Source organism: Symphodus melops (assembly GCF_947650265.1).
Source record: "Symphodus melops genome assembly, chromosome: 17".
NCBI lineage: Eukaryota > Metazoa > Chordata > Actinopteri > Labriformes > Labridae > Symphodus > Symphodus melops.
In genome coordinates this window covers 16,634,092-16,659,805 of record NC_136707.1, presented here as the reverse complement: position 1 = coordinate 16,659,805, position 25,714 = coordinate 16,634,092, and the positions used below count along the sequence as shown (strand labels likewise).

The following is a 25,714-nucleotide window of genomic DNA, read 5'->3' as shown; positions in this document are numbered from 1 at the left end:
GAGCTTTAAACTGAGGTCACTGAAGTGGAAAGTGAACACACAGATTCCTATAATCGTTGGTTCCACTACAAAAACAAAAAAAAACAAAAAAAAGAGGCAGTAAAACCAAACAGACATTTCTAGAGACGAAAGGGGACACATCCCTCCTCCCTCTGGAATGCACTCACACGGCTCCAGGAAACTGAAGAACAACAGAGAGAGCAAGACTTCAGCGATACTGATTTTGTTGGCTTATTCGGAGTCATTTCAAATCAATACTCTGGCTGTCCACTTTTTGTGCTCGTGCATGAGCAACTGTACCTCACACGCCTTCCATCCTGGCAAAGGAAGAGTACCGATTTGGAGCACTCCCACAAGTCCAAACGAAGTGGACATCAGAGGGGAATTGAGTTTAGGAATGACACAGATTATCTAGTGCGAGTGCTCATCCTCACCCTCTGAGCTCAAAACATCAATATTCATGTTTTGGGGTTGTAAATATTGTTCACGTACGAGAAGTTACAAACGACCACCAATATGGCTGCGTGCCATATTTAGGAATCTGGACCGCTTTATTTGAATTGTCAATTCAAACTTTACCTCTGCAGCGCTACGTGATGCACCGAGAGTTTCGATCCAATGCAAAGAATAAACATCATCACCCATCACGCCTTGAAATGAGCATTAATTTAGACTCTTAACATAAGAGTGCAGTGGCACACTATAAGAAAGTGAATGGGTTTTTTTTTTTGCCTTAGCAGACGAGAAAAAGAGACATCCGGTGATTCTGCGGTCACATGAAGACATCTTTGATCCAATGAGGAGTGGAAAAAAGGAGTAGAAGAGATGTCACCTTGTCCGACTGTGGTACTTACATTTTCTTGCCGGAGCGTCTTCTCGGATCTCCCCGCAGGATGTACAACGCACTGGAACAGCTCCGGTCTAATCCCTGTCATTAAGTGAGAGATAATAGATGTTAACAATTAAACTGTAAAAAGTTTGTTTCGATTTTGAACCTTCAACAAACTGCTGTTTTCTTCCTCTGGGAGGGAGCAAACATGCTGCTTTATGACTGACACCGACTCCGTGATGTTGCGGCAGGATTTAGGGTGCAACACGATCAAAGCATTAAAGCCACAGCAGGTGTTATATACAGCAGCCCTTTTCATTCTGTGATGAATGCTATACAATATAGAGTGTGGAATTCCCTTTGCGTTCTCCCCCGGCCGGCTGAGCAGAGGTGCCAGGATGCAGCGTTGTCTCCCCAGCTCTCACAGGAGCAGGATGCTGGCGGGGTCCAGCTGCCTTAGTGAGAAGACTGACCTTTAACGCATCTGGAGACTAAAGGCTTTGCATACAAATGATGATGGGATTCAACAGTCATTCGACCAGTCAGGCTCGTTCACAGCACTGCACTGCTGGAGACTTCCCCAACATGAACGCAGCCTCATAATTTCTCAGAGATTCCATTGGAAATATGAATTATTCTTTTTGATCTTTGTATTTTACCCATTCACCCTCCATTGTCTTTCTCTTCACTTCTCCGCTGTCGTAAATAAGGTGAATATGAAAGTAGGGCACATGGTAATTTGTGGATATTTAATTAGTCATTATAAACACTATGGTTTTGAAGCCAGTGCAATTTAATCAGGTATGCAAATGCATGGCCTATATTGAAAACATAATTATGGAGATTGGAGAGGGGAGACAGATTACGTCCTCTTCCTTAAGAAATTATGCAACAGTGCCTCCTACTGAGAATTAACTGCATGTACTCAGATCAGTTGGATCTTGTGTTGGATGCGAGGCACCTTAAGGTGGAGTGCTACTGTTTCTCTTCTTAACAGTTGAGGTGCTGAAATGTTGTCTTCAGCTGTTGGTCTTGATATGATCCCCTAGAAACAATGGCAGCTTTAAGAAAATGATGCAGCTTACATTTTGGTGTGGAACGCAATTTGAATTCATGAAGCTCTTAAAGACAATATTAACTGGAAGGCAAGAGTATCTGAGAGCTGACGATGGCTGATTCTCAAACATCATAATACTTTTGAGTACACTTTAGAAAATGTAAAAATCTATTTAGCACCCTGATCACTGGAGATTAGGGATGTAAAGATTAATCGTGAGGCAGATAAAAATCGATTCAAAGGTGTCAAGGTTCGGCGCGGTACTCTAAAGAAATTAATCGCAGTAATATGGTGAAGCGTAAGCAGCTGTGGAGCAGAGGAGGTTTGTTGTAGTGAGCAGACGTTATCATGGTGCGTGGAGGAAGCATTTTGGCTTCCTGAGACAGACAATGAAAGAGTTGAGAAGAGGAGAAGACAAAAACTGAGTGCAAATCTTGCAACAAGGCAGAGAACTTCATAAACCACAACCAACATGACGCAACATTTAATCGACGCCACAGTGAGAAGCACCAATCACCTCCTGATCGTATTGTGTATCGTATCGTGAGTTACCTACAGGAGATATTTTTAAAATTCAGCTGTGAAAAGTGTGAACTGTAGGAATATGCAGTGTACAACATTGTGACAAACTGGAGTGCTGAATTGCGTGTGTGCGTGCGTACGTGTAGAATTATTTCCATAAGAAATAAAACATTGTGGCTTCCATCCGAGTCATGAAGGAAAGCCTTTTTACAATGTCTGCCAAATCTGTGCAGACAACAGCTCAGTCAGCTTTTGTCAGTGTTTATCATTTTTATTCAATGTGAAATGACACATTCAATAAAAGAGAATCCATCACATATTGTTTCCAGCTTCAGTCTAAATTGCCAAATGCTCTCGATAAGGTCTTTAAACAAAGCGTCTGTAAGAGTTGTTTAAGGAAACACATTCTTGATATTGGTTTTAACACTTGTGAGAACACATAAAATATTTTATTTATATATTTTTTTTATGTTTGAGGTAAACGTTCATATTGTTGTACTGTGTTAGGTGTCATTTAAAATTGGGTTCTCAAACAGGCCATTTGGAGAGTTTCCCTTTGTGACATCACAAAGGTGAGTAACCCTTCCCCATCATTCCAGTCTCACCATAAACTGTCGGGGATAGTGCAATCAAGCTCAAGCCACTTCATCTTTCAGAGAGTGGGCGGGGTCAAACACAGCTCATTTGCATTTAAAGCAACAGACACAGAAACAGCCTGTTAGCAGGGATGAAATAGAAGATTTTATAGTCATGATCAAATACAGGAGCCAGGTGGATTTTTGGTGAGAAACTTCACAGACATGTTTTCTGGTCCTCTGTGACTAATTGCGATGTGCTACAAATGAAGTTTAACATATAATAGTGAACTTTTAAGTATTTTTTAATGGTGTGAACAAAATATTTTCTTATTCTTCTTTTTATATTTTTATGTTCACACCATTTTGTTCACTGCAAAAGTAAGTGCACCCTTTGTCACAGCAGATGCTCTGATTGGTTTAGCACGGATCAAGTCCTTAAGCAGACCAGGGTTAAGTAAGGCTTGATTAAACATTTGAACCTAAATCAGGTTCCAATCATCAGGTTAAGATGACCCGGACAAAATTACTGAGAGGGATACTTGGCTACTTCAAAGTGGGGTTATGTGGGGGTACAAATCAATAAAGAGTATCCCGTAGATTAAAGTCAGCACAGCCTCTGTGTGGAGAAGTTTACAAAGTTTATAATTGAATTTAGAAACTACAACACCTTTAATTGGTACAAAAGAGAAACAGAGCTCCACTCTGATTCAGTTGCCCAGGATTAAATCATTCAGTTGTGGACAATTCACGAGAAGCCGATTGTTGCTGGTTTTTGCACCTTCTGAAATATTAAAAAACTGCTAAATCAGAGCTGTGTGGGTATTTACATTCTGCTGAGTCAGACAGCTGTATGAGGCCCTTATAACTCAATAAACATGATATATGGTGCAAGGAGACATTGTTTAAACACAAGTAAGAACTAAGTGATATCTTCAAAAAAAAAAGTCATTTTATTCTGCACTGTCCTCCATGGCACCTTCTAACCCAAACAGCTGACATTGTGCCTAATACATTGTGTATGCTGAGAACAAGGGCCGGCTCAATGCAGACAAAACAGAGAGTAAAGCTCTGGAGGGCGCTGGTGTTAGCCTGTCATTTGGATGTAGCCCAAAATTAAATTTGCCCTCTCTCTCTGGTCTGCATAATTCACTGCTCGCTCTTCCCCCTCACTCAACCGCTCATTCACTCTGAACTCTTTAAGTAATTCTATGATGGAAGAGAGGAGAGATGAGAGAGATGTTCAGGTGCATGTGCTTTGAGTGTGGGCTTGTGCATGCACAGGGTAGAGACCGAGCAGGGAGACAGGGAGGCTTGATTGGTTCATCAGATTGGTACCTCTTGGCAGACATTGGTCAAAGTTTTTACAGGCTTACAACTGCTACAGATGATGGATATAGTTCCTTTTTTTTTAGAGCACATAAATTAGTAAATATAAATTACAAACCATTAAAAGTATTAATAGTGAAGTATAATGTTCCCTTAGTGTTTCATATTATATTTTATTATTATATTACATTTTACAGCAGCATTAATATGTACATTTTATTTTATTGCTTTAGAAGTTAAAGGATTTAAGAGTTTGTACATGAAAACACTACTAAAAGTACAACTAATTCAAAATGAAAATAGCAGAGATTTCTTTTTATTGGTTCCTTCTTAAGAACATCTACTCGAGTAAGGACAATATGTGCTCCATACCCATGTCTGATCACCACTTAGTCATGCAAAAAGAGCGCTCTTGTGTCATGGTTTCGGGGGAATAATGAGTAAAGGGGGTCAGGTGGGTGGTGTCATGTTTGACAGGTTGTGTGGGGCCAGTTTGAGCTCAAACACCATTTTTTGCTCTTCACGCACTTAATGTAGAAGCTGGTAAGAAATATTCAGATTAGCAATTTTCCAGCATGCAAATTTGAAAAATAGTTAACATAATATCACTACAATGGAGAAAATGCATCCTCACAAAATCAAGGACACCTAATTTTCTTAATTGGTTGTGTTTTGTTGGTTTGAAATAATAATTAAACATAAAGGTAATCTTGAAACTAAATGTAATCTTTGAACTTTTCATAAACACGTGTCAGCCATGACAGCAACACCTCCCTCTGCTAATTTAGCTTTAGCCATTAGTCTGAACGTCAGCCAAGTCCCCGGTATACCAAACTAACCTTCAACAAGACTTTCTTTTTTTAACTTTTGGTTGTAGACAAAAGCGTTGTAAGTGTGTCTGATATTTAAAACTATTGACATTTCTAGCTAGCATCAGCAGCACTACAGCCAGCTAACCATAAAAAATGGAAGAAAAATGAACATGAATGTTGTACTGACATTCGGCTACTTCATCAAACGTGTACTCACCGCTTCAATGCTTTATGCAGGATTATATTACAGGATAAAAAAAAATCAAGAGCTTGGAACCGGTTTAATATCTGACAAACTGACATGGTAATACAAAAGGCAAAAGCGACACCCACTGGTAGAAAGAGTGTATTACATGTTGGTGCCATACCCGGATGTATCATGTCACGTCAAATCAATCAAAAAAACACAGTCCAAGATTAAACTTACTCTTTCCAGACAACAACATATCACAACTGTACAAATATTGCCTACCCCAACCAGCTGAGCAATATTTTAAGTGTAATAAACACATAGTTGTAACATAGTTAGGCCTACATCAAAGTACCAGACAATTAAGTTTGTCATCAATTTAACAGTCAATATCTCTGCTCAGGGTAGAGATGTTATCTATTTAAATAAATGTGAAATAGCAACTCCAATGCAGGCCCCATTGAACTTATGTGCTAATGCAATATTGGTGACCAGCTGAACCCAGTGCCCTGAAAAAAGAAGGCACTACTACTAACGAGGTGAATAAGTCATGATTCATGCATATCATTAACACCCCCTCTTTACTTAGTATGACTACCAACTGTACACCCACACATTGACAGGTCATGTTGGAGCAGATCTATTAGACTTATAACACCCTCTTCTGTTTTGAATGGTGTGAGTTATTCTGTGCACCTCAGCAAAGCAAATAAATCTATCTGTGGCCAGTTTACTCTGGCAACACGACTACGCCCTCTCACTCTCACTGGTCTCAACAGAAACAGGAAGAAGGGAGCAATGAGTGGGTGTTAGGAAGATTCATGGCTCTACAACTATTGGTTATCTGTAGTATAGGGATAATATTCTTACATGCTCATTGTTGGGGGGATATAAGAATGAGAGTGACTAGTTAAGTGGTAGTTGATTTTACACCCCAGGGAAAAAAAGCTGTCAAAATCACAGACTACACATAGATCTATTTTGATGGCTTTGTAGACTTTACTTTTAAAAGAGCTCATCAATGGGTGCTGCTAGCCTAGTTTTTAGTATGTGCACCCCATGTACTGTAATCCTTCAAGTGCCAACCAATGTTCAAATTGAATTTCCCTCAGGATCAATGAAGTGTCTATCTATCTATCTATCTATCTATCTATATCAGACCTGTGGCTCCTTTACCGCAGGTCATTCCCCACTCTCTCAGTCCCTTATTTCATACTCTATCCACTAGCCACTAGTTATTTCAACAATAAAGGCATAAAAAAAGCTTGAAAATAAATTTTTTTTTTTAAAAATCAAGAAATTGAAAAGAAATCTACAGACCCAATAGATGTGTTTTTTTCCAAATATTTATTTGTCCAGAAATGATATTACCGCGTCTACCTTTGAAATGTGTTCTACATGTATTAAGTCTTAAAAAATAATTGCATGCAAAAATGGTTTATACAAAACGCTCTTAACCAGAAAGGCACCAACGACACATTGCTCCATTACAACATGAAAAAAACAGGACGTGGGTCAGCTTGAGAAGATGTGAAGTAAGCCCATATAAGGATACAGCATTAGAAACATCATCAGAGTGTAGTTTGTCTCTCACAATGTAACAATCTTTGTTTGAATGGTTAAAGAGCTGATAAGACAATAGTGGTGATGTGATAACTAAAAAATATATTATTTATTACATAAATACAATAGTTTCAAAGTAACACGTTTAATGTTTGCAATATTTTCTCCCTTTTGTGGCTAGGATGTCCACTATGTGTGCAAGGGCAAAAGAGCAATGTGAGAACATCCTTAACATAAAGTACAACTTCTCTCAAACTCAAAACTTGTATTTATAAAACAAACACATTTGTAATAAATTATTCTTATCCAATATTCATGTTGTTACAATAAGAAAACTACGGTTAAATCCTTGTTACTGCTGCAGTTGAAAACATGAACAGAACTAATTCTGTGATTGTCTGAACACTGGAGCGTTTGTACTGCTGTGTGCATGGAGAGTCGTCTCCACCAAAACTTTGCTCATCCCAGGGGACACTCGAAATTTCAAGTCCAACCATGGGCAACGTGTTGTAAGTACTAAGCTGCACGCTTTGGAACTGCAGGTCCTAAATTGTAGGTTCAGTCATGCTGTAGGTCAAAGCAGGTCAGTTTTGTTTTGTTTTGTTTTTTGAAGCTGAGGAGAGGTAACTTTCACAGAAGTGATATGAACGCTCAGCAGCACTCATCTTCCTCCTTCTCATCTTGAAACTCCACTTCTTTATCTCATCTCCAGGATGTAATGCCTTATTAGGCTGTGGAACAAGCACTCGTACAGTGATGGTGCCTAAAACCCATGCAACATTTTTAACCAAAACCAAAAATAATTGAGACTATGGGTTAAAAAGTAAAACAACATTGTGCTTTAGGTGGCTCATGTAACTAGGTTAACAATTATGTAATGTCAGCCACAAGGAACACACTGCAAGCAAGATTCCTACGCCCACCTGGGGGTGCCTTTCTCAAAAAAAACTGAAGCACCTTCTGAAGCATTTGGATTCTGGATACACTAGTGGTCCCAGCCCATAGTGCTGTGGCCTCCTTATGATTGGTCCCATTGGAAGAAGTGCATCCAGTTAGGCGAGGTGATCGTTTCTTCTCTTTTTGCTTCTCATGTGTGTCATTCACTGAGGTTGATGGTGACATAAGATGTAGGTATGTAGCCTTCATCCCCATTGTTCCTTCTGACCCGGGTCCAGCCATCCCCTTTGTCCTCCTCCACCACGGCCAGTACCTCCCCTTCCTGCATGCAGATGGTCCCTTCACTGGCACCTAAGACAAAAAAACCCCCAAAAAAACATCTAGTACAATATCCCTGAGCTAGTTGAGTTCACAAGTCCCCACACAAAAAGCCTTTTTTGACGTGACAGTTTCCTCCAAGTGTGGAAAGTCACAGGTTCATTTCTTAGAGAACAGCATCAATACAACATTATGCCATGAATTAATAATTTAAAATTGTAAAAGTCAAATTCAGATTTCCAAGGGGAGAGCTGTCATGCAGAGGAAACTGATCTCCTTCATGAAGACATTTGAGAAGTCATCAATTTTTCACATGTCCCAGTCGACAAAGTTCACTCGCTCTTCAAGAAGAGATAGAAAGGCAAGAAAAATCGAAAACAGCCTGTGACGTACCGGGGAAGTTGTACATGGCTGTGCATTTCCCGATGGGAGCAGTTAGTTCCTCGTCCTCAAAGTCATCATCGAACTCGGCGTAGATGGCCTGGGAGTTATCAGTAGTGCTTTCATCGGACTGCGCTCCATCAGGGCTGGAGAGTAGAAGAAGACAGGTTTCCAGTTTACAGGTTACAGACCACGCATCGTTTTGCCAAATCACTTTTTTTTTTTTTTTTTTTTAAATCGGAATTTTCCTGGTACCAACCTGTGCACATCGTGAGCTCCGTTATTATTGTTGAATGTGTGAGTTTTATATCGCAGTGTTTCCCCTCGACCTCCTGCCTCTGCCAGCCATGTCTTACAAAAAAAGGAAGCCAGATTAAAAAAAGGGGAAACTAATAGAGAAGTTGTTTTTTTGTGCCTAATAACACACACACACACACACACACACACACACACACACACACACACACACACACACACACACACACACACACACACACACACACCTACCTCTCTCTGTGGGTTTAAAGACCCCCCATCTGGGGGCGCCAGTAGCTCACAAGTCACCATGTATTGAGGTTACAGTCCTAACGCGGGCGGCTCGGGTTCGACTCCGGCCCGTGGCCTCCCTCCCGCATGCCATCCCCACTAACTCTCTCCCCGATTTCTGACCCTATCCACCTTCTCTCCAATAAAGGCAAAGCCCAAAAATAAATCTTTAAAAGACCCCCCATCTGAAAAGCTCTGAAGACAACATGACAAAATAAATGCGCTTTAACTAGAAATCAAGCGACCTTAATAATACATTTATAAACACCTGCCACTCTGATCAATCGATTAAAAGGTTAGAATAGTAAGAGCTTTTATAATGTTACATGTTTATTTCCCTCGGGATCAATAAAGCAAGTATCTATCTATCTATCTATCTATCTATGATGTCATACCAGTAAATTATGACCTCAAAAGTTCAAACAGTTCACAAACAGCGTGTGGGATTACCTCGTACTTGTTGAGCTCTCCTCTGAGCCGCTCTATATTTTGGGATGTCTGGTGGATCTGGGATGCCAGACTCGCTGGGTCTCCCATCTGAGGATTTTTTTCATAAACATCTTTCATCTTCCCCAGGGCCTCGCTGCACATTGGAGGGAGGAACAAGTGAGGGAAAGGGAAAGTGACTTTCAGTGGAAATTGGTTCCCTGCAGAGCTCAGGGCTGTGTAAACAATTCAAACACTCACACAAGACACCCCAGAGTTATACACACAGTAATGTGCACTGCAGGAATATCATATCCACACTTCTAACAGATCTGCCTATTAATACGCAAAAGGTTACACACAGATACACACTAACACACACACCTCTGATCCACTTCCTTTTGCAGTTCTTTGCTGATTTCCTCCAGTCTCTGTTGTAACCTCTTCCGGCGCTGCTCTGGAGGAAGATGGGCGAAGTCTTCTGTCACCGTGGGCTGCAAGAGTTCACAGGAAGGCTGAGTTAACACTGCACTTTATCTCACATAAGCAGAGAAGATAAACAGAAACACACACCTCAGGAAGAACACCGACACTGTGCTGTTTGAGTTCAGCTTAAAGGACAACGTTCGACTGACAAGAATCTCCCAGACACTCGCTTTACAGCCTTCAAATTCATTTAAAATCGAGCACGTTATGACGATGAGCTGAACACAAACTCACCGAACACCCCACAAAAAACATCCCAGCCCTCTCACTTTTTAAATCACTTTTCTAAAAAAATTAAAAATAAAAATAAAAACCTTTAACTGATAATTAAAGCCAAGAAAGAGCAGCGACAAATTAGAAATTTCTGGTTAAGAAATATTCAGCTTCCCCTTGTATTCTACAGCTGTCATTCCTTACTCCACCACCAGGTGGCCACCCCTTCAATACAAACTCAAATATGGTGTCAGAATTGTTACCACAAAGAATGAGACTAGGAATCAATTTTAAACACAGTTATCCAAAAATAGATAAGCGGATGTTGTACAGAAGGGGTGGCCATTTTTCTTTGTCACAAAACTGAGATGCCCACACCAGCTTTGCTGTCTGTATTACCATGATTCTCTCTGAAGTAAACTTCTGAGGGGAAAAGAAAGTTTGTGTAAAGATACATCTAACTGTGGTTCCTTGTTCCCCTAACTGATAATTTAATAATGTGTAAATATCATGAAAAGCAAAGGAGTCATTGGGATCAATAAAATCAATGCTACGTGTGATTAATAAGGTTATGTCCCTTTTCAGTTCTTTATTGGAGGGAGAACAAGATCATTTGCAGGTGCCGATGTCTCCTGGAACCCAAACCTTTTCCGAATGTGACTCACCGATCTCCTGAGTGTCCGGAAGGAAGAGATTCTGGGTTTGACTGTCTTATTGATCTCCTTCAAACAGTACGACAGAGGGTCCCGGCCAAACTTGGGGGAAGGGGGTCCGTTAGCGAGCGAGGGGGCAGGGGGTGTGGTGAAAGGTGGGAGCGAAGAGGGAGAGAGCTGAGGTGAGGCGACACCAAAGCACCAGCACCCGAGCATGAAGTATGCAGAGCAGAGGGTGGGGTTGGACAGGACGAGGGGGTGGGGGGGAGGAAGGGTATAAAAAATAAAAAATAAATGGGCGAGACGGGGGAGACAACAAGGTGAAAGGGGGAAAAAAAACAAACACCGTCAAGACCTGAAAGCACACCAATGTTTTTTTGCGCACATCAATAAACAGTTATGAAAAAAAACAAAAAAAACAAAGACAGCAAGCAACACACAACAGCGCCTCCACAGCAGCCCAACACCAGCAGCCTGGTCGAAGGTTGGGAGAGCCTAAAGGTCCTGACACACCAAGCAGACAGCAAAGAACTAGTGGCAACGAAAGCCTACGGCCTTGTCTATGGGCTCGCCTCGCCTTTTGTCTTGGCTAAAAAGTTGCACTTTACGACCCTGCAAGACTACAGCTGACGGCCAACCACCAAGTACGTTTTGCACATGTGTGAGAGGCAATAACTCTCCATGTCAGGAAGCAGCGGTAGTCCGTTATATTACAGAAGGAAAACCCTTTTCACACCGCCTTCACACACCACTCGTATGACAGGCAGCCTACTAATCAAGAATCATATCTGAGAAAAAGGTGAAAATGGCACTGGCCTTGTCAACCCTGTGTCTTTTAGTGGAAAAAGAAAGAAGAGGCAGCGGCAACAAATGAGAAGAAACCGCACTAATGGGTGAAAGCATGGACACTACAGCAGCAGGCTCCAGGGGCTTTCTCGAACATGTTTCGAGAGCTGGAAGTAAATAAAAACCTCTGCACAGCCAATCAGAGAGATTCCTCTCACCGACCACTAACGGCGATTCAACACGGCCAAAAAAAGGCAGACAGGGCCGACGGGTAGCGACAGAGGCGGCCGTTGTCGACGATCTCCTTGTTGTGTCAGAACCTTACGATAGGAGCTGGTAAAGCCAACTGGATTAAACAAAATATGCTGTAATTGGCCAAACCGACTTTAACAACCTGGCTTTTATCATTTCTTATATTAAACTATACTGTTATTCTAGGAGTATAGTGACAATATAATGAAACTTAAAAACTTAACTTGTAGGCATATTATCACAGTCCAATTATCTAAACATGGGGAAAAAAACAAGCAGTTGAAAGTCTGAACTGCTGCCCATTATATTACACTCATTATTAGCTGCCTGAATTAAAGGAGCTACTTGTTGCTTCTAAATGTACAAAATAGCTATTTAAAGCTCCTGTGAGGAACTTTTGGTTTGTGTTGATTTTTGCGCCCCCCCCCCCCCCCCCCCCGGACAAAGCTTGACATGTCTTTACTGGAAGTGTGTTACCTGACCGGAAGAAAAATAAATCATTTTCAAGTCATTATGAAACTTTGCCTTAAAAAATCTACACAAAAGGAGTGTTATTCTGCAGCAACCTGGTCATTACTTTGACACCTACCCAGTAACCAGGGTAACAAGCACGATATAGTGCCAATCAATCCTCTTTCTAATGTTCTGTTATTGCTTCATAAGGAGGCATCCGTATTCATTTCCATCTGTTTCAAAACATTCTAAAAACTTCTCACAGGAGCTTTAAAACACGTTCTCTGTAACAGATCAAATGTGTTATATCTTACTTTTACATTACTGATGTCCATTTGTATGCAATGCTCAAATCATGGTACAGGCTTATGATTAAATATTAGCCCTGATTAAAAGATAGAACAGTTCACACAGTCAACAAAGCTGTGTTAAGTTTTGGAAGCAACATTCCAGTGCACCTAGAGTGAAGATGTTTCTCATGAACGACGGGAATAATGGCACAAACTCTGAAAACAAAAGCCTAGTGATTTAAAAAAGAAGCTGTATTGGCAAACTGGCTCAGCTGGAGCCAACCTATGTTATGCTGAGTGTGACCTATATAGATAAAATACCACGGCATATAGGGGGCAGTTGTTATAAATAGCCCGGTTGATTAACAGAGTGTCAGTTGTGCAGATAGTTGGTGGGTCGTTTCATAAATGCCCTCAATGACCTCGTAAAAAGAGGTTAAGTTGAAAACATGCCTGAAGTGATCTTCATTAAATATCAGTCTTTGTGGGAATATGGGGGTGGGCTCTATTAGTTCAATTACACAGGAGGCTGATGCCTTCTAGTCTTCAATAGTGAGGGGTTTAAACAGCACTGCAACAGAGTCTCTTGTGTAAATACTAAGAGCTGGAAGTATAGCACTATCATTATGTGAACATGTACTGGTTGGGCGCCACTTTTCTCAAGAGTTATGGGAACCTAAGTACAGGAGGGCTGCGGAGAACGCAAATGTTTAAGGGGCCAGACATAAACCAAAAGCTCACCCAGGCCAGTAAAGCCAGCCTCCTATTCATACTGCTACAGGCCTAATTGGGAGAGCATGACTGATGACACAGTGCAGCGTGCCACACACATACACAGAACAGGAAGGGTTCACAGCCGAGTAAGACATGCAGAGAGAAAGAAGAGAGGCGCTGAACAAGCAAACACTGCCAGAGAAGAAAGAAGGGATCATTCAGAGCTGGGGCAGGATGGGAGGGGGGGGGGGCGTTAACTGCTTTGTGGTCAGCCACTCATATCAGCAGTTAGTTACATGTTGGCCCTCAGAGAACTCTCTGATTTAAGATGAAGTGAAGCTCTTTGGAAGAAAATATCATCGATGTGTGGTTTAACCTGATCCATGTTGTTTCTGATCTGGTAAACCTTGTTGCTTCCTGTTAATGTTGATACAAAGATGTTATTGTGATGCGAGACATGATGCTCGTCCCTGGCTAGTATAATGGCAGCAGTGTGTTTGTGGATGCCTGTATAGGAAAATTCAATGTTGTTTAGGCTCTGTGCTGATGAAAGCACAAGCACTGCAGAATGCTGACTGCCAGTTGACCTATTGGAAACCACACTGCAGAAACAGAGGCAGTGTGTGTGTGTGTGTGTGTGTGTGTGTGGGGGGGGGGGGGGGGGGGGGGGGGGGGGGGCAGAGTCATGCAAGGACCTGCTCTAGAAGTGGCAGGGTGCATTTGAGTTCATGTGCCATACAATGAGAGAGGTTCATGCACGAAATGGTTGCATGTATTTGTGTGTGTATGTGTGTGCGCGCGTGCGTGTGCGCGTAGCCACAACCACAGCTCCATCATGATCACTCTGTCGGGGGAATGTTCTAGTCCTGCCTGCTACTTCTTGTGCTCTCACATTGTCACCTCCTGCCCACGTCTATATTCTCAAACTTGCTGCAGTTACTTAAGAAAGGTGTTTCTAGTTACACATTGCAAAACAATTCCTCTGTTTTACTGTGATGTCATTCATTGAACTGGATCCACCTGATGTTCTCTGGCATTGTGTCATTTCCTACCTTACTCCTTTTGCTAAAGAGCCAGAAGTTTTTGTTCTTATTCTTTGACAGAAGCTCCATGGGGCCTTTGGGTGTACCCAAGCTGCTGTCGGACGAAGCTCTGTTGATGCCTTGACTGTAGTCTTCAAACTCTAAATCCCCAGGACGTTCAAATCCGGACTTGTTCTGCTCTATTACCACCATGGAGTCCTGCGTTGGAAACAAACATGGATTAGAATCAATCAATAAATCAAGCGCTGTAACAAAGCCGTGCAGCACTTTGAAACCTTTGAGACCGACTTACATTCCTCTCATTAACATTAGTGCCTGCTTTAGTAATGCCTTCCAGGCACTTGCCAATGATTGGCATCACATGCTTCTCTGTGTCTGAAAACAACATGTAGCCTTGTGCCAACTTCCGTACTCGCCTCTCGTCCAGATCCTGCAATTTCTAGAAAGCAGACAACAGCAGCGGTTACAATTAGGGTTGACAAAGTACAGAACTTAGAGCCCACAACATTGTGTCAGCATTTCTAAAGTAGAAGTTTTGTTATTAATAAAGACAAAATATATATGATCGTGCTTTGTAAAAAATATAAGAGCCAGAACTGGTAAAGTCATTATTATTTAGTTAAAAGAGCACATCACCAAAACCTCAAATTACTATTATTTAAATTACTTAATTCAATTTCAAATTACTATCATTTTTACTTTATTTTCATTCACTGATTAATTCTAGTGTATTAAAGTTTTAAGAAGGTTTCAGTTCCATTAATTCATGTCATTAAGGTGTTGTAAAATCCATGCAGGTTGTTAATTGTATTTAATTATTTTGATCCCAATATCTATCTAAAATAATCCTGATTATGATTTTTGCCATAATTGAGCAGCTACAAGAAGTTAAGCCACATCTCTCCCCACTCAGGGCAGTTTTTCGATGGATAGGTTATTTGAAACTCAACTGTAGGCAGATGTTGACGATGTCACTTACATTAAAAACAAGAGGCATGTCGTTAAAATAGAACTGGCTCTGCTCCTTGTTGAACTTCTGAAGCTGAGCAGCGTAGTCGTTCTTACAATCCTCCGCTATGTGTGCTCTCATATGAGCTTGCTGTTTGGCCTGGTAACCACACACACACACAAACACACACACATACAGGCGAAAGGTTAACCAACCGCATCCGATTCCAACTTTTGATCATGGCGAACAGTCTTTGAAATGCAGATTTTTGTTTTCGCCCCCTCTCTTACTTTTTCAACGTCTGCCTTCGTGGCATTGATGTCTTGATCAGTCTTCTCTGCGTACAGTGCTGCTCGATCCGCTTCTCTCCATTCCCTCTCAAAGCGCTTTTTACTCTGATGTGCAGGAAGAAAACGAGAGGGAAGACATTGAGTTCATTCAGTTAAGTGAGGTCGTTGCATGAATGCAATAGGAGGAGGTTCTTTCTATTTTCAGTAGTGTGTGTGTTTTGGGTTTTTTTAGTCTTTGTAAAGAAACGGATTAGGGAGGTCGGGCATGTTGGGATTGTTACATTACATTTCCAATCATAGCTAAATAGCTCTTGATTAATGTCAGGAGTTTATAACAAGAAACTGCTTTCCCCTCTGCCCATCTGGTTTTACTTGAGTTAAATATAGCCACCTGACCAACCACATTCAATGACTTACACTGTCGAGCTGCTTGTAGGTGCTCTCCAGACTCTGCTGGGCCTTCTTGGCCTCCATCAGATACTGTAGACATTCATAAAAATAGGCCGAGTGAGAGAGGAGGTGGGGGGGTCAGATGACAGAGACAGAGAGAGACATGTGCAGTGGCAGACATTGAATAAACGAAGACCTCCAAAAGCCACACAACATAACAGACAAAAAAAAACAAATACCAGTGTGTCTGTTAGAGACATCACGTCTGCAGCGAGAGTCTGTGCACGACTTTAGTGTTTTGCGATCCAGTGGGAGAAAAGCCAATTCATTCCTCGCAGAGTAATAGCACACCACGCTCAGACCATACATCCCCCTTGAGACACTAAGTAAGGCTTCCTTCCTTCCACAGCAGTCAGATCTCCACTCCTCCTACAAGTCTCCCTCTCTTTTCCTCACCCCTGTGTGCTGTTCACTCCAAATGGAACTGTCATCCGGCATCTTTTCAGTCTGAAGGCAAAACAGTATAGAGTAACTCTGCGATGACTGGCCCGTTTACAGACTGGTCAAGAAACTAACAATTATTAACGCAGAAGTATATAAATAAAAAAAAAAAGGTTATCATTTCACATTCTCAAACGAGAGAGTATGCTGGGGTTTTTTTTAGGTCTTGTGTCAACTCTTTATATGATGCTGGGTAAAACACACAGATGATGTCACCTTGAAATATAGTCAAACATGGCCGAAAACCCCTTCACAACGTCGTGTACACACCACAGCTGGAGGGTAAATGACAGAGTGTGTGGAAGTTTTGACAAGTTGCCTTTAAAAAGGTATAATATGGAGAAATGTATGAATCTAAATTAATTAAAAAAGGACAAAACCTTTCCTATATTTCTGTTGTTGTTGAGTACTTACATTACCGTCAATATTTACAGCCAAAGAATTCCTTAATGTTGGAATTCCTTAATAGTTGAAACAAGACATGTTTTGTCACGGCGGCCGCCATGACAGACAAATGTTTTATTGTCGCCGTGGAAACACTGGATGATACGTCAAAGACAGCTACGTCAGGAGAGAGAACTCCCATGATTCCCCACCAGCTTTGACGTCATCTTTTTGTTATTGTTTTGAGTAAAAGCCCCCTTGTGGCGAAATTCACATACTGTGCATTTAAATGAGCCTGAACACGCGCTTATTTCTTCCTGTCAAAGACCATATTTTAACTGTTGAAAACGTTGTATGTAAACTAAAAAGTCTAAATGAATTTTTTTGGTATACATGTAAATTCTGACTGTCAGGCGGACGCAGTGCGTTCCTGGCCCACTCCTTTTCAAGCTCACCGTCTTCCTCTCCTGCTTGATCTCTTGCAGGTACTTGGTGAGATCGATGCAAATGTTCATCATCATGTTCTCAGCGATGAGCTCCCGCTGCCCCGCGTAGTCGTTCATCTCGTTCAGGATGTCCAAAAAGGACTGATAGCTGGAAAACCTGCCATTTAAGAGGAAGGAGAGAAGGAAAGGGTGGAAGAATCTGAGCACAGAGATGGAACCACCGATAAGATGATGCATACAGACAGAGGGGGCAGCAGTGGGCCAAGTCATAATGAGAGGCTTGTGATTTCCTTTTTTTCTGCTTCCTTCTTTCATTTTTAACACATTTGTAAAACTAAAGCATGAATGACAAAGCGTTAAAAAAAAAATAAAAAAATAGGAAACTTATTTGCAATTGTTGTGCAGTTCCATGTACATTTAAAAAGAGACATTTTTCTTTGGAGGCAGGCTTCGCATCAAAACACCACAAAGGCTCACCTGCACTCTGGCTCATCTTTGCTGCTTCGCTTTAGGTTGTACTTCTTCGAAAGGTTCCTGTGTACAGTGAAAGGGCGTCAAACAAATGGGAAGGCAAATATGCGTCAGGAAAAGACGGATGACAGCTAAAGAAAGCTCACATAAATGAAACCACTCTCATGAACACCACAGGCTGTTTTATACAATGGGATTAAACGCAAAAGCCTGCCATGAGCATGTTTAAATAGCTGCTCTTCGTTCTTTCACTCCGCTCCCGACCACTTCCTGTCTATCATGTGCCAGTCTGCTCCCACTTCCTCTCCTCTCCTCTCCAGCAAAGCTCAGCAGCTCTCCGCCAGATGTGGGCCCGCAAACTGGGACACAACTGGGAAGGGAGAGAGAGCGCCAAGGATAAAGGGGGGGGGGGGGGGGGGGGGGGGGGGGGGGGAGCACACCGCAGCTGGAGAATGAGGCCAGTGTTCTTGAGACCAGTTTGATTCAGCCCCAGAGTTGTCATAAGACTCCACAAACATTTCACAACCAGTCTCTTAACATGGACACACACACACACACACACACACACACAGACGGTTTGAGCAACACACAAGCATTTGAGGCGACGAGAGCTCGGCCTACCTTAGTTGTTTTGCATAGTTTTGCTCAACCTCTGTCCTCTCCTTGACAAATTTCACATACTTCTCCACCAGCTCCAGGCCGGACTGCGTGTGCTTCTCAATGATGTCATATTGATCCTGGAGAAAGAAGCACGAGAGGCAAATAAGGAGAGGAGATGTTTGGCCAACACTGGGATTCAAAAACATGGAGGAACGTCTGGATCACAACTTGAGATGTTCAGGTTGAGTTCGAGGACATCTAAATTACTTCTAAAGGAAGGGTCAAAAGAAACGCGTCGATGATTGTTGGTGCATGTTAGACTGTATGAATGCTTTCCATGTGTGCAAAAATAAAAAAAATAAAACAATCTTGGCATTTTTGAATTAGCTTTACAGGCCGGTTAATGTTGATGCTTGACCTAATTTTTACACAACTTATCATTTGGAGACTGTTCGGCACCGTGCAGCTACTTGTCCTTTCACTTTAAAAAGGAACACGTTCCTCATTCTGCAGAGCGATTCTCGACACCTTCAAACCTTCAAGCTCGGACAAGTCTGTTAAAGAGTGCGAGACGACATTGAAGCCAATCTTCTCTCACTCTACAATCAAAACATTTCCCCCTCAGCTGTGTGTGTGTGTGTGTGTGTGTGTGTGTGTGTGTGTGTGTGTGTGTGTGTGTGTGTGTGTGTGGTGGGCGTTGCTGGCTGGAAGAAGATTCCTGACAAGTTTGGCCTTGTTCTGATGAACCTTTTCGAGCCTTCAGGTAAAAAGGGACAGAGAATAAACAATGGGCTAATGAGTGGGACAAAGTCGAGCCTCCGTCTCGGACACACACAAGCCATCAATCAGCACGGTAACATCTAACCAACGGGCAGCTTACGAGGGTTGAAGTACGATTATTACTTACTGAACAGAAGTCATAGTAGTCTCTACAGCCAACCGATTTTTCCTTTTTTTCTAAGCAACAACTGTTCCTCATAAATGACTGAACGTCTTGTATGTAAAAGAAGAGTACAGCAAAAACAGTTTCCGCTTGTGGCTGAAGCTCACATTGACCCTGTTTACTGTGACCTTGTTTTTCTTTGCAGAGAGATTGTTATGCAAGAAAAACTTGTCTACATCCAGTTAAACCTCGCCACAACAAGAGAAGAGAAAGGGAGCCGAGCTTGTGAAGCACTTTTTTCACCCCCCCCCCCATTCCGAAGGGTCACCTTCCGATTATCAAATGATTCTCTCATTGTGATGCTTCTCAATTTTGGATCCATAAACATGGCTCATTTTTACCAATCAATACAAACAATCAGGTGAATTTAAACCCTTTTTATTCAAAATCTCTGCAACAAACAGATGCCGCTTTGCAAAAAAAAATATATCAAATTCCCCGTATAAGACTGAACAAGAGCATACTCAAAGTTTCTCAGCTGCAGCTCCTGTTTTCATTCTCAAATAAAGACTGCACTTGCCCCTGCGTAGCAGTTACCCCCGGAAACGGAAGCGGGCCAGTCCATTGCGTCAATAATCGATAATGAACTTTCCTGCAGAATCTTTCAACAAAGCATCGCCATGCATCTCAGAATCAATTATTTCTCCCACCACCACTACTGCTGCGTAAAGTGTTCACAAATAAGCCATTATCCCTCTCCAAACATATTCACACACCGCTGGAGGAGCAGTCGGAGCAATTTGGGTTTCAGTGTCTCGCTCAAGGGCACTTGAGGGTATTGAACCTATACATTTGATGGATGACTGACTCTGCCAGTGAGCCACAGCCGCCCACCAACTATCAGAAATAAGGATGAAAAACAAAAACAAAACTAGAAACAAACAGATGAAGTGTGTGAAAATGCAATGTTCAAGAGATAAGATTCATGTAACTGGGAAAGAGAATCACTAAAAGATCTGAGCCGCATGCTTTTCTACAACACGCTGCATCATGCCAAGATGTGTCAGATGACGAGTATGAAAGAAGGAACTTAAGATTTGTGACAGTTGGACAACAGTTCTGGATTCACGATCGGAACTGACATTATGACCAACTCCAACAAATGTCAGTGTTTACAGAGTCCCATTACTACTGTGCATTTGCACCCCTGCATACACTAAAGCTGCACAACATAAAGTGACCAGTTTTGTTTTCTTACTAGGACACAATCAGTTTTGGGTTTTTTTTCCAGGTATAAGAAAACTGATTTTCTGGGAAGCTTCAAGCCATGATGACTGTTTTTAGAACCATCATGCACTTTCACATCTGAAATATATTAATCAGAAAATACTCTGGGTCTCGCTGCCTGGTTTCAGTTTTGTTTATCATTCATTCCATTGCTCAGTGTTATCGCTCAAAAATGGCACAAATTTCATTTTAACAAAGTTTATTCCGCTGTTATTTTTCTCACCTGATTGTGAAATAAATTTAATTACCCTCCTTTTATAAAAAAAAAAATTATACACAAGTCCAATTTTTCTTTTTTTCTCTTCTTACATCAAAGGCGGTGTTCTGCCATGTCGAGGCTTTCTGTCAGGAATATTGTAAAAAAAAAAAAATGCGTCACAGTGTGGTGCCAAAAACAGGTTTCCACCCATCAACAATTTTCACACCAGGGAGTAACTACACATTTAAATGGATTGTTCTCCTGTGGTTTCTTTTGACAACAGCATAATAGCTTTTTTTAAATATGTCCCACTCAGGACTATGACTGATGAAGAGAGCAGAATGATTGTCCCAGCTATTTTACCCCAACCTTACATGTATCATTCCTGCACAGGCTATGTGCATTTTCGTGGTACTGGGAGAACTTTTCATTGGTTTTATTGTGATCGCTGTAGGGGGGGACAGCGGGTGTCGTTAAGGCCCTGACACAACAAGAAGATTGTCGGCCATCATTCCTAGTTGGATCGCTAACCATCGTCACCCGTCTGTCTTTTTTGGGGGGCAGAATCGACCCGTCGGTGAAAGGAATCTCTCTGATTGGCTTTTTAAGAGGGTTATTCATTTCCGGCTCTCAACACAAGCTGGCCAAGACAAGAAGCGACCTTTGTCGCCACTACTTCTTTGCCGTCTGCTTGACGTGTCAGGACCTCAAGATGTAACTAATGTCAGGATCTCAAGATCATTCAAGTGTCTATCTATCCATCAAACCAGTACTGAATATATTGTATGTCACCACAACAGTTATCTAGTGGAGGAACTACTATTCTACAATCACATCACTACATCACATGTAGGTTACTCAGAATCACTTTTTAGAATGTTTCCAAGCTTTAGATTTTTTCCTCTTGATCAAAAATAAAGTTGGCGGTAAGTTAACGTCAGTTGTAATTTTTGTATTTAACTTTGTACTAACATCATGACACTTTATTCTTTGCTGCTCTTTGTATCTAACTTTATAATTTTGTATTTTAACTTTGTACTAACATCTTGACACTTGGTCCTTATGACACTTTAGTCTTTTGTTGACTGTGTATCTAGCTGCACTGTTGTTCATTTACTGCTCTGTGTGCCCTTAACTTAACTTAAAGTTTTGTTTTGAATTGATAACTCAAAAACGTTCATCATGGCGTTTTTGTTTCTTTTTTTCAGACATAGTATCAGAGTAGATGTAGCTCTTTACCTGACAGTTTCGGCGAATGTCTGTCGCCTTCTTCGGAGTGTCTCACTGACAGCGTGTGACGCGTCAGCCGGCAGATCTTGACTGCCAGCTGAATTGTTACATATACGAGATTTTTGGGGCCGATATCGAAGTTTGAGAGAGGAAAAAATACTATACCGATATCTTTCTTAGCTCTATGTGTGATTTGTAGAGATAGAGATAGATAAACACATTTATTGAATTGGTCTCTCAAATGCATAACACTTGTGGAAAGACATACAGCATAACGATGACAAGATGGTCTCTCAACTGGAAAGTAACTGTGCATCACTGCTTGACACTGAGTGATAATGCTTGTTGTAATCAATAATACACACTCTGCTGGTGAAAGAGAGCTGCGAGTTTAATCCAATAAAACTCAAATAAAATGCTGTTTGACTTTGAACAGATCTCGTAGTATACGTGATCAAATTAGCCGATATCGGTAATCACTGGATATGTGAATATCGGCCAATTAATCGATGGGACTCTACTGCGCTCTGAACACGCAATATCTGTCAAGATTAAACATTAGATGAACTCCTGTAGTCTTTTATCAAATGGAAGAGAAAAAAAAGTAGAAACTTATCACTCCTGTGACAGCTATCAAACCACAGCGGTCTCTACGAGACGGTGTCAAATCAATATCACGATTTATCAAATTGACCTTGACTACGATTAATGAACGATCATTTCCACTGACATTGTTTCTACTGTAAATGTGGTTTATTATTAAAGTTAATTGAAAGTGTGCATATCTGATTAACTAGTTTGTGGTCAATTATTGAATATTTCAAACTGAAATCAAAACCTCGCTCGAAATAAAAACACCACATTTTAGCGGTAGAAAATAAATGACTAGCATGTCTTGCAAACAGTTTGTCTGCAGTGTTTACATTTGATTATCTTTTTGTTCGGAGTCCCAAACGGCAAACTTTCATGTCGTCAGCTGACTCTGCCAGGAAAATAATTGAAATAATCGTCATGGGCAAGGTTACGTCGGTTAGAGATTCTGAAAGTTGTTTTTGATTCATTTTCAGTCCCGGTTAAAGAAATGCCTGCTTTAATAAAAAGGATAAAAAAACCAACCATTCAGTTAGCAGGGACATTCATATTGTCTCCTTGAACATCAGTGTCAGATTTCAGCTATTAAAAAACCCCATCCAAAGCCACAGTATTTAAGTACTATGTCGCCGTAGACTGTTCCTTCATTTCTCCAGAGAACATTCAAATGCTCAGTCAGCTGATTTGTTTAAAAAGCAAAAAATTGCTTCTTCTTTCATTTTTACTTCAGCCTCTTCTTCCGCTTTACACTAAGCTGAAACATTTTGAGTGACTTTCATTTATTGCATTGCGTTCTTGGGAACACTGAATTGCATCAGTTGCACGTCTTCGCTGTGGCCTCCCATTTTAACTTATTTTCTGCGTGAAGTGTTCTAAATGTGCCGTGGGAAAAGTCGACCTCGGAGCAGCACAACTTTTCATTTGCAAACTTTTATAACACACAATATGCTTAAAAAATATATAGGATTTAGGATGTATTGTCCAAAATGATCTTAATTCTTAAGATACCCATAATCTTCTCATACTTCCAGTAAAACCAGCAAGGAGATGGCCTCTAGTGAATGCAACATAACTTCTCAATAAGTCAGCCTGAAAGTCACCAACATGCAAGGCTTGGGTGGATGTTTCACCCCTGAGTCACCCCGTCTTCTAGAACCAGAGGGGCCCAGCCCTGTTAGACCTGACCCATTATCGAGTCTGGCTATCTCAGCTAATGCCCAGAAACTGCCTTCACACTGTGTAAACTTGTGCCTTAAAATAGCCACTGGATTAACGGCAATCAGGGGACAGATGCCACAGAGCTGACTTTGCCTCAGGGATGACTCTCAAGCCAAACATAAGCCGAAACAATTATGCCTCCAGGGCTTTGTCTGGCCCAACAGGTGAGGCTATACAGGTAAATACACAGTACAAGGAGAATTTCTAACAATGCATTCAATGACTCTTATTCCAATCTGACGACTGACAAAACACTGGGGCTTCTGTGTAGAACTCCACGTGATAAACAGGAAGGACTACGGTGCGGAGACAGAGCCTCTGATTAATAAAGGGGTGCAGTTTTTCCTCTAACTCATCAAAGTAGGGCAAAACTAATTAGGCTGTTGCACCGGCATGTAGGATTGAAGAGGGACACTGGATGAGGCCCAGGGGGGGAAGACTCTGAAATTAGGTCACAACCTCACTACATCCTCACTTTTGCAATGCTCCATTTTACACATCCAGGTTCCCTGCATGGGAATGTGAGTGTTTGCAAATGTGTGGCTTTTGTTGCAGTGGTACCGTGTAGTTGCGCATCATCAAGTGTATCAGTCATCGAGTTTAAGCGTAACATGGGGACTTTTCAACAGCCTGTAGGCCTACGGGCAGAGGAGCAGCTTAGTTTGTTTTGAAATTCCAAATCTTATCTAACTTCCAGCTAAATAGGCAGATTTTATGTATATTTATTTGGGTCTGCATTGTCCTCACTCATCATTTGGAATCGGTGTCCCAACTCATCATGGCACACGGCAGGTAGACCCATGGGACATTCAATCTTTGATGGTGAAGCTTGTTTTCATGACATCATCTGATTTCATCTCTATGGTAGCAAGGAGTGCCCGACTGTAAACAGTGAAGCATCCCACTGCAGGTACAACCCACTTCAGCACACTTTTAAACACGCTTTTTAAGTTTCTCTTCAGTATCCAGACACATTCTAATTATTTCTCATCGTAAAGTAATTGTTATCTTCACCAAGAATACGTCCAACAATATTCTCCTTCAAACAGGTTAAATAGTTGCAAGTGATTCTTCTGATTCTACATACTATTTGCACAGGTGATTAGATGGGAAATACGTTTTGAATATAAACGACTGTTTGCCTCTTGGTCTCCATTAATCCCACAATGTAACGTTACATATTTCCCTCCAAATTCCTAAAAAAAAAATCACCAAATCAATGTGCAATACTAATCCAAGACTCAAACTCCTTTATTTATCTTAAAAGTAACAATGCCGGCAGTGATTTTAAAGCGTGCCTTCTCTTTTGTTTCAACTACTAAACGCTAAAACACCAAACTAAACGGAACCATGTTCCTGAATGCACCGTCTTGCAGCTCCAGCGTTCTGCACACATCACTTCTTCAAAAACATGACCGGACTTTATCCAAGTAATCGCATGTTTGCTTTCCTGACGGTAGTTAGGACCCTCCACAGCGAGCCAGAGGACAAACTCACCCAAAGGTCTGTGCCCCAGTCCATGTTCAGCCTGCTGGCCAAGCTGTGTGACTCCTCACGAATACAAAGAACTTCTCCAAAGTTATCCCAGGAGCAGCTCGGAGGAGGAGGAGGAGGAGGACGGCCCTGCAGCCTACAATAATCCCGACCTGATAAAATCAGTCCAAACCACTTCGCACTCCGCTTTGGATTTCTTTAACGAGCGACATAAACCCGCATCTTAATTTGCGAATGAACAGGGGCAGTGATCCGTTTGTCGAGTTTGTCTAAATATTGTTCATAGCGAAGGAAAGAGGGATAAACTAGCTTTCATATCCGCGTCACTCCCAAATCCTAAATCTTAAAGGGCCAGCGCACACAGCCACGAGCGGCCGCTACATGCTCTCACTTTATCTTCATTTTCATTCGACTTCAAATGATGTTATAGATTCAGGGTATTATAC

The 25,714-nt window shown here is 41.5% G+C and overlaps 1 protein-coding gene and 1 long non-coding RNA gene across 3 annotated transcripts in view; both read right to left on the bottom strand.

Annotated features, from left to right (window-relative positions):
• The window catches only part of LOC306837938, a 39,186-nt gene extending 33,690 nt beyond the window's left edge, over positions 1 to 5,496 (bottom strand). The window contains exons 1-2 of the long non-coding RNA XR_013781009.1: positions 5,342 to 5,496; positions 855 to 928 (exon numbers count right to left, since the gene is read on the bottom strand). This is a non-coding gene — a long non-coding RNA (uncharacterized lncRNA). The remainder of the gene's footprint in view (positions 1 to 854; positions 929 to 5,341) is intronic.
• A 1,150-nt stretch (positions 5,497 to 6,646) lies between these two features.
• On the bottom strand, positions 6,647 to 25,640 carry trip10a (thyroid hormone receptor interactor 10a). Of its 2 annotated transcripts, XM_079366378.1 has the most exons (15): positions 25,272 to 25,640; positions 18,388 to 18,503; positions 17,773 to 17,829; positions 17,305 to 17,452; positions 15,992 to 16,054; positions 15,575 to 15,679; positions 15,315 to 15,443; positions 14,628 to 14,774; positions 14,345 to 14,533; positions 10,810 to 10,974; positions 9,830 to 9,939; positions 9,470 to 9,602; positions 8,733 to 8,824; positions 8,486 to 8,619; positions 6,647 to 8,125 (listed from the first exon to the last, which is right to left on the bottom strand). In XM_079366378.1, the coding sequence occupies exons 1-15, from the start codon at positions 25,293 to 25,295 to the stop codon at positions 7,974 to 7,976; spliced, it is 1,764 nt and encodes a 587-aa protein (XP_079222504.1). In that variant the 5' UTR covers positions 25,296 to 25,640; the 3' UTR covers positions 6,647 to 7,973. The 2 variants fall into 2 exon arrangements, with proteins under 2 accessions (XP_079222504.1, XP_079222505.1); XM_079366379.1 differs by lacking the exon at positions 10,810 to 10,974.
• Positions 25,641 to 25,714: the final 74 nt, after the last annotated feature.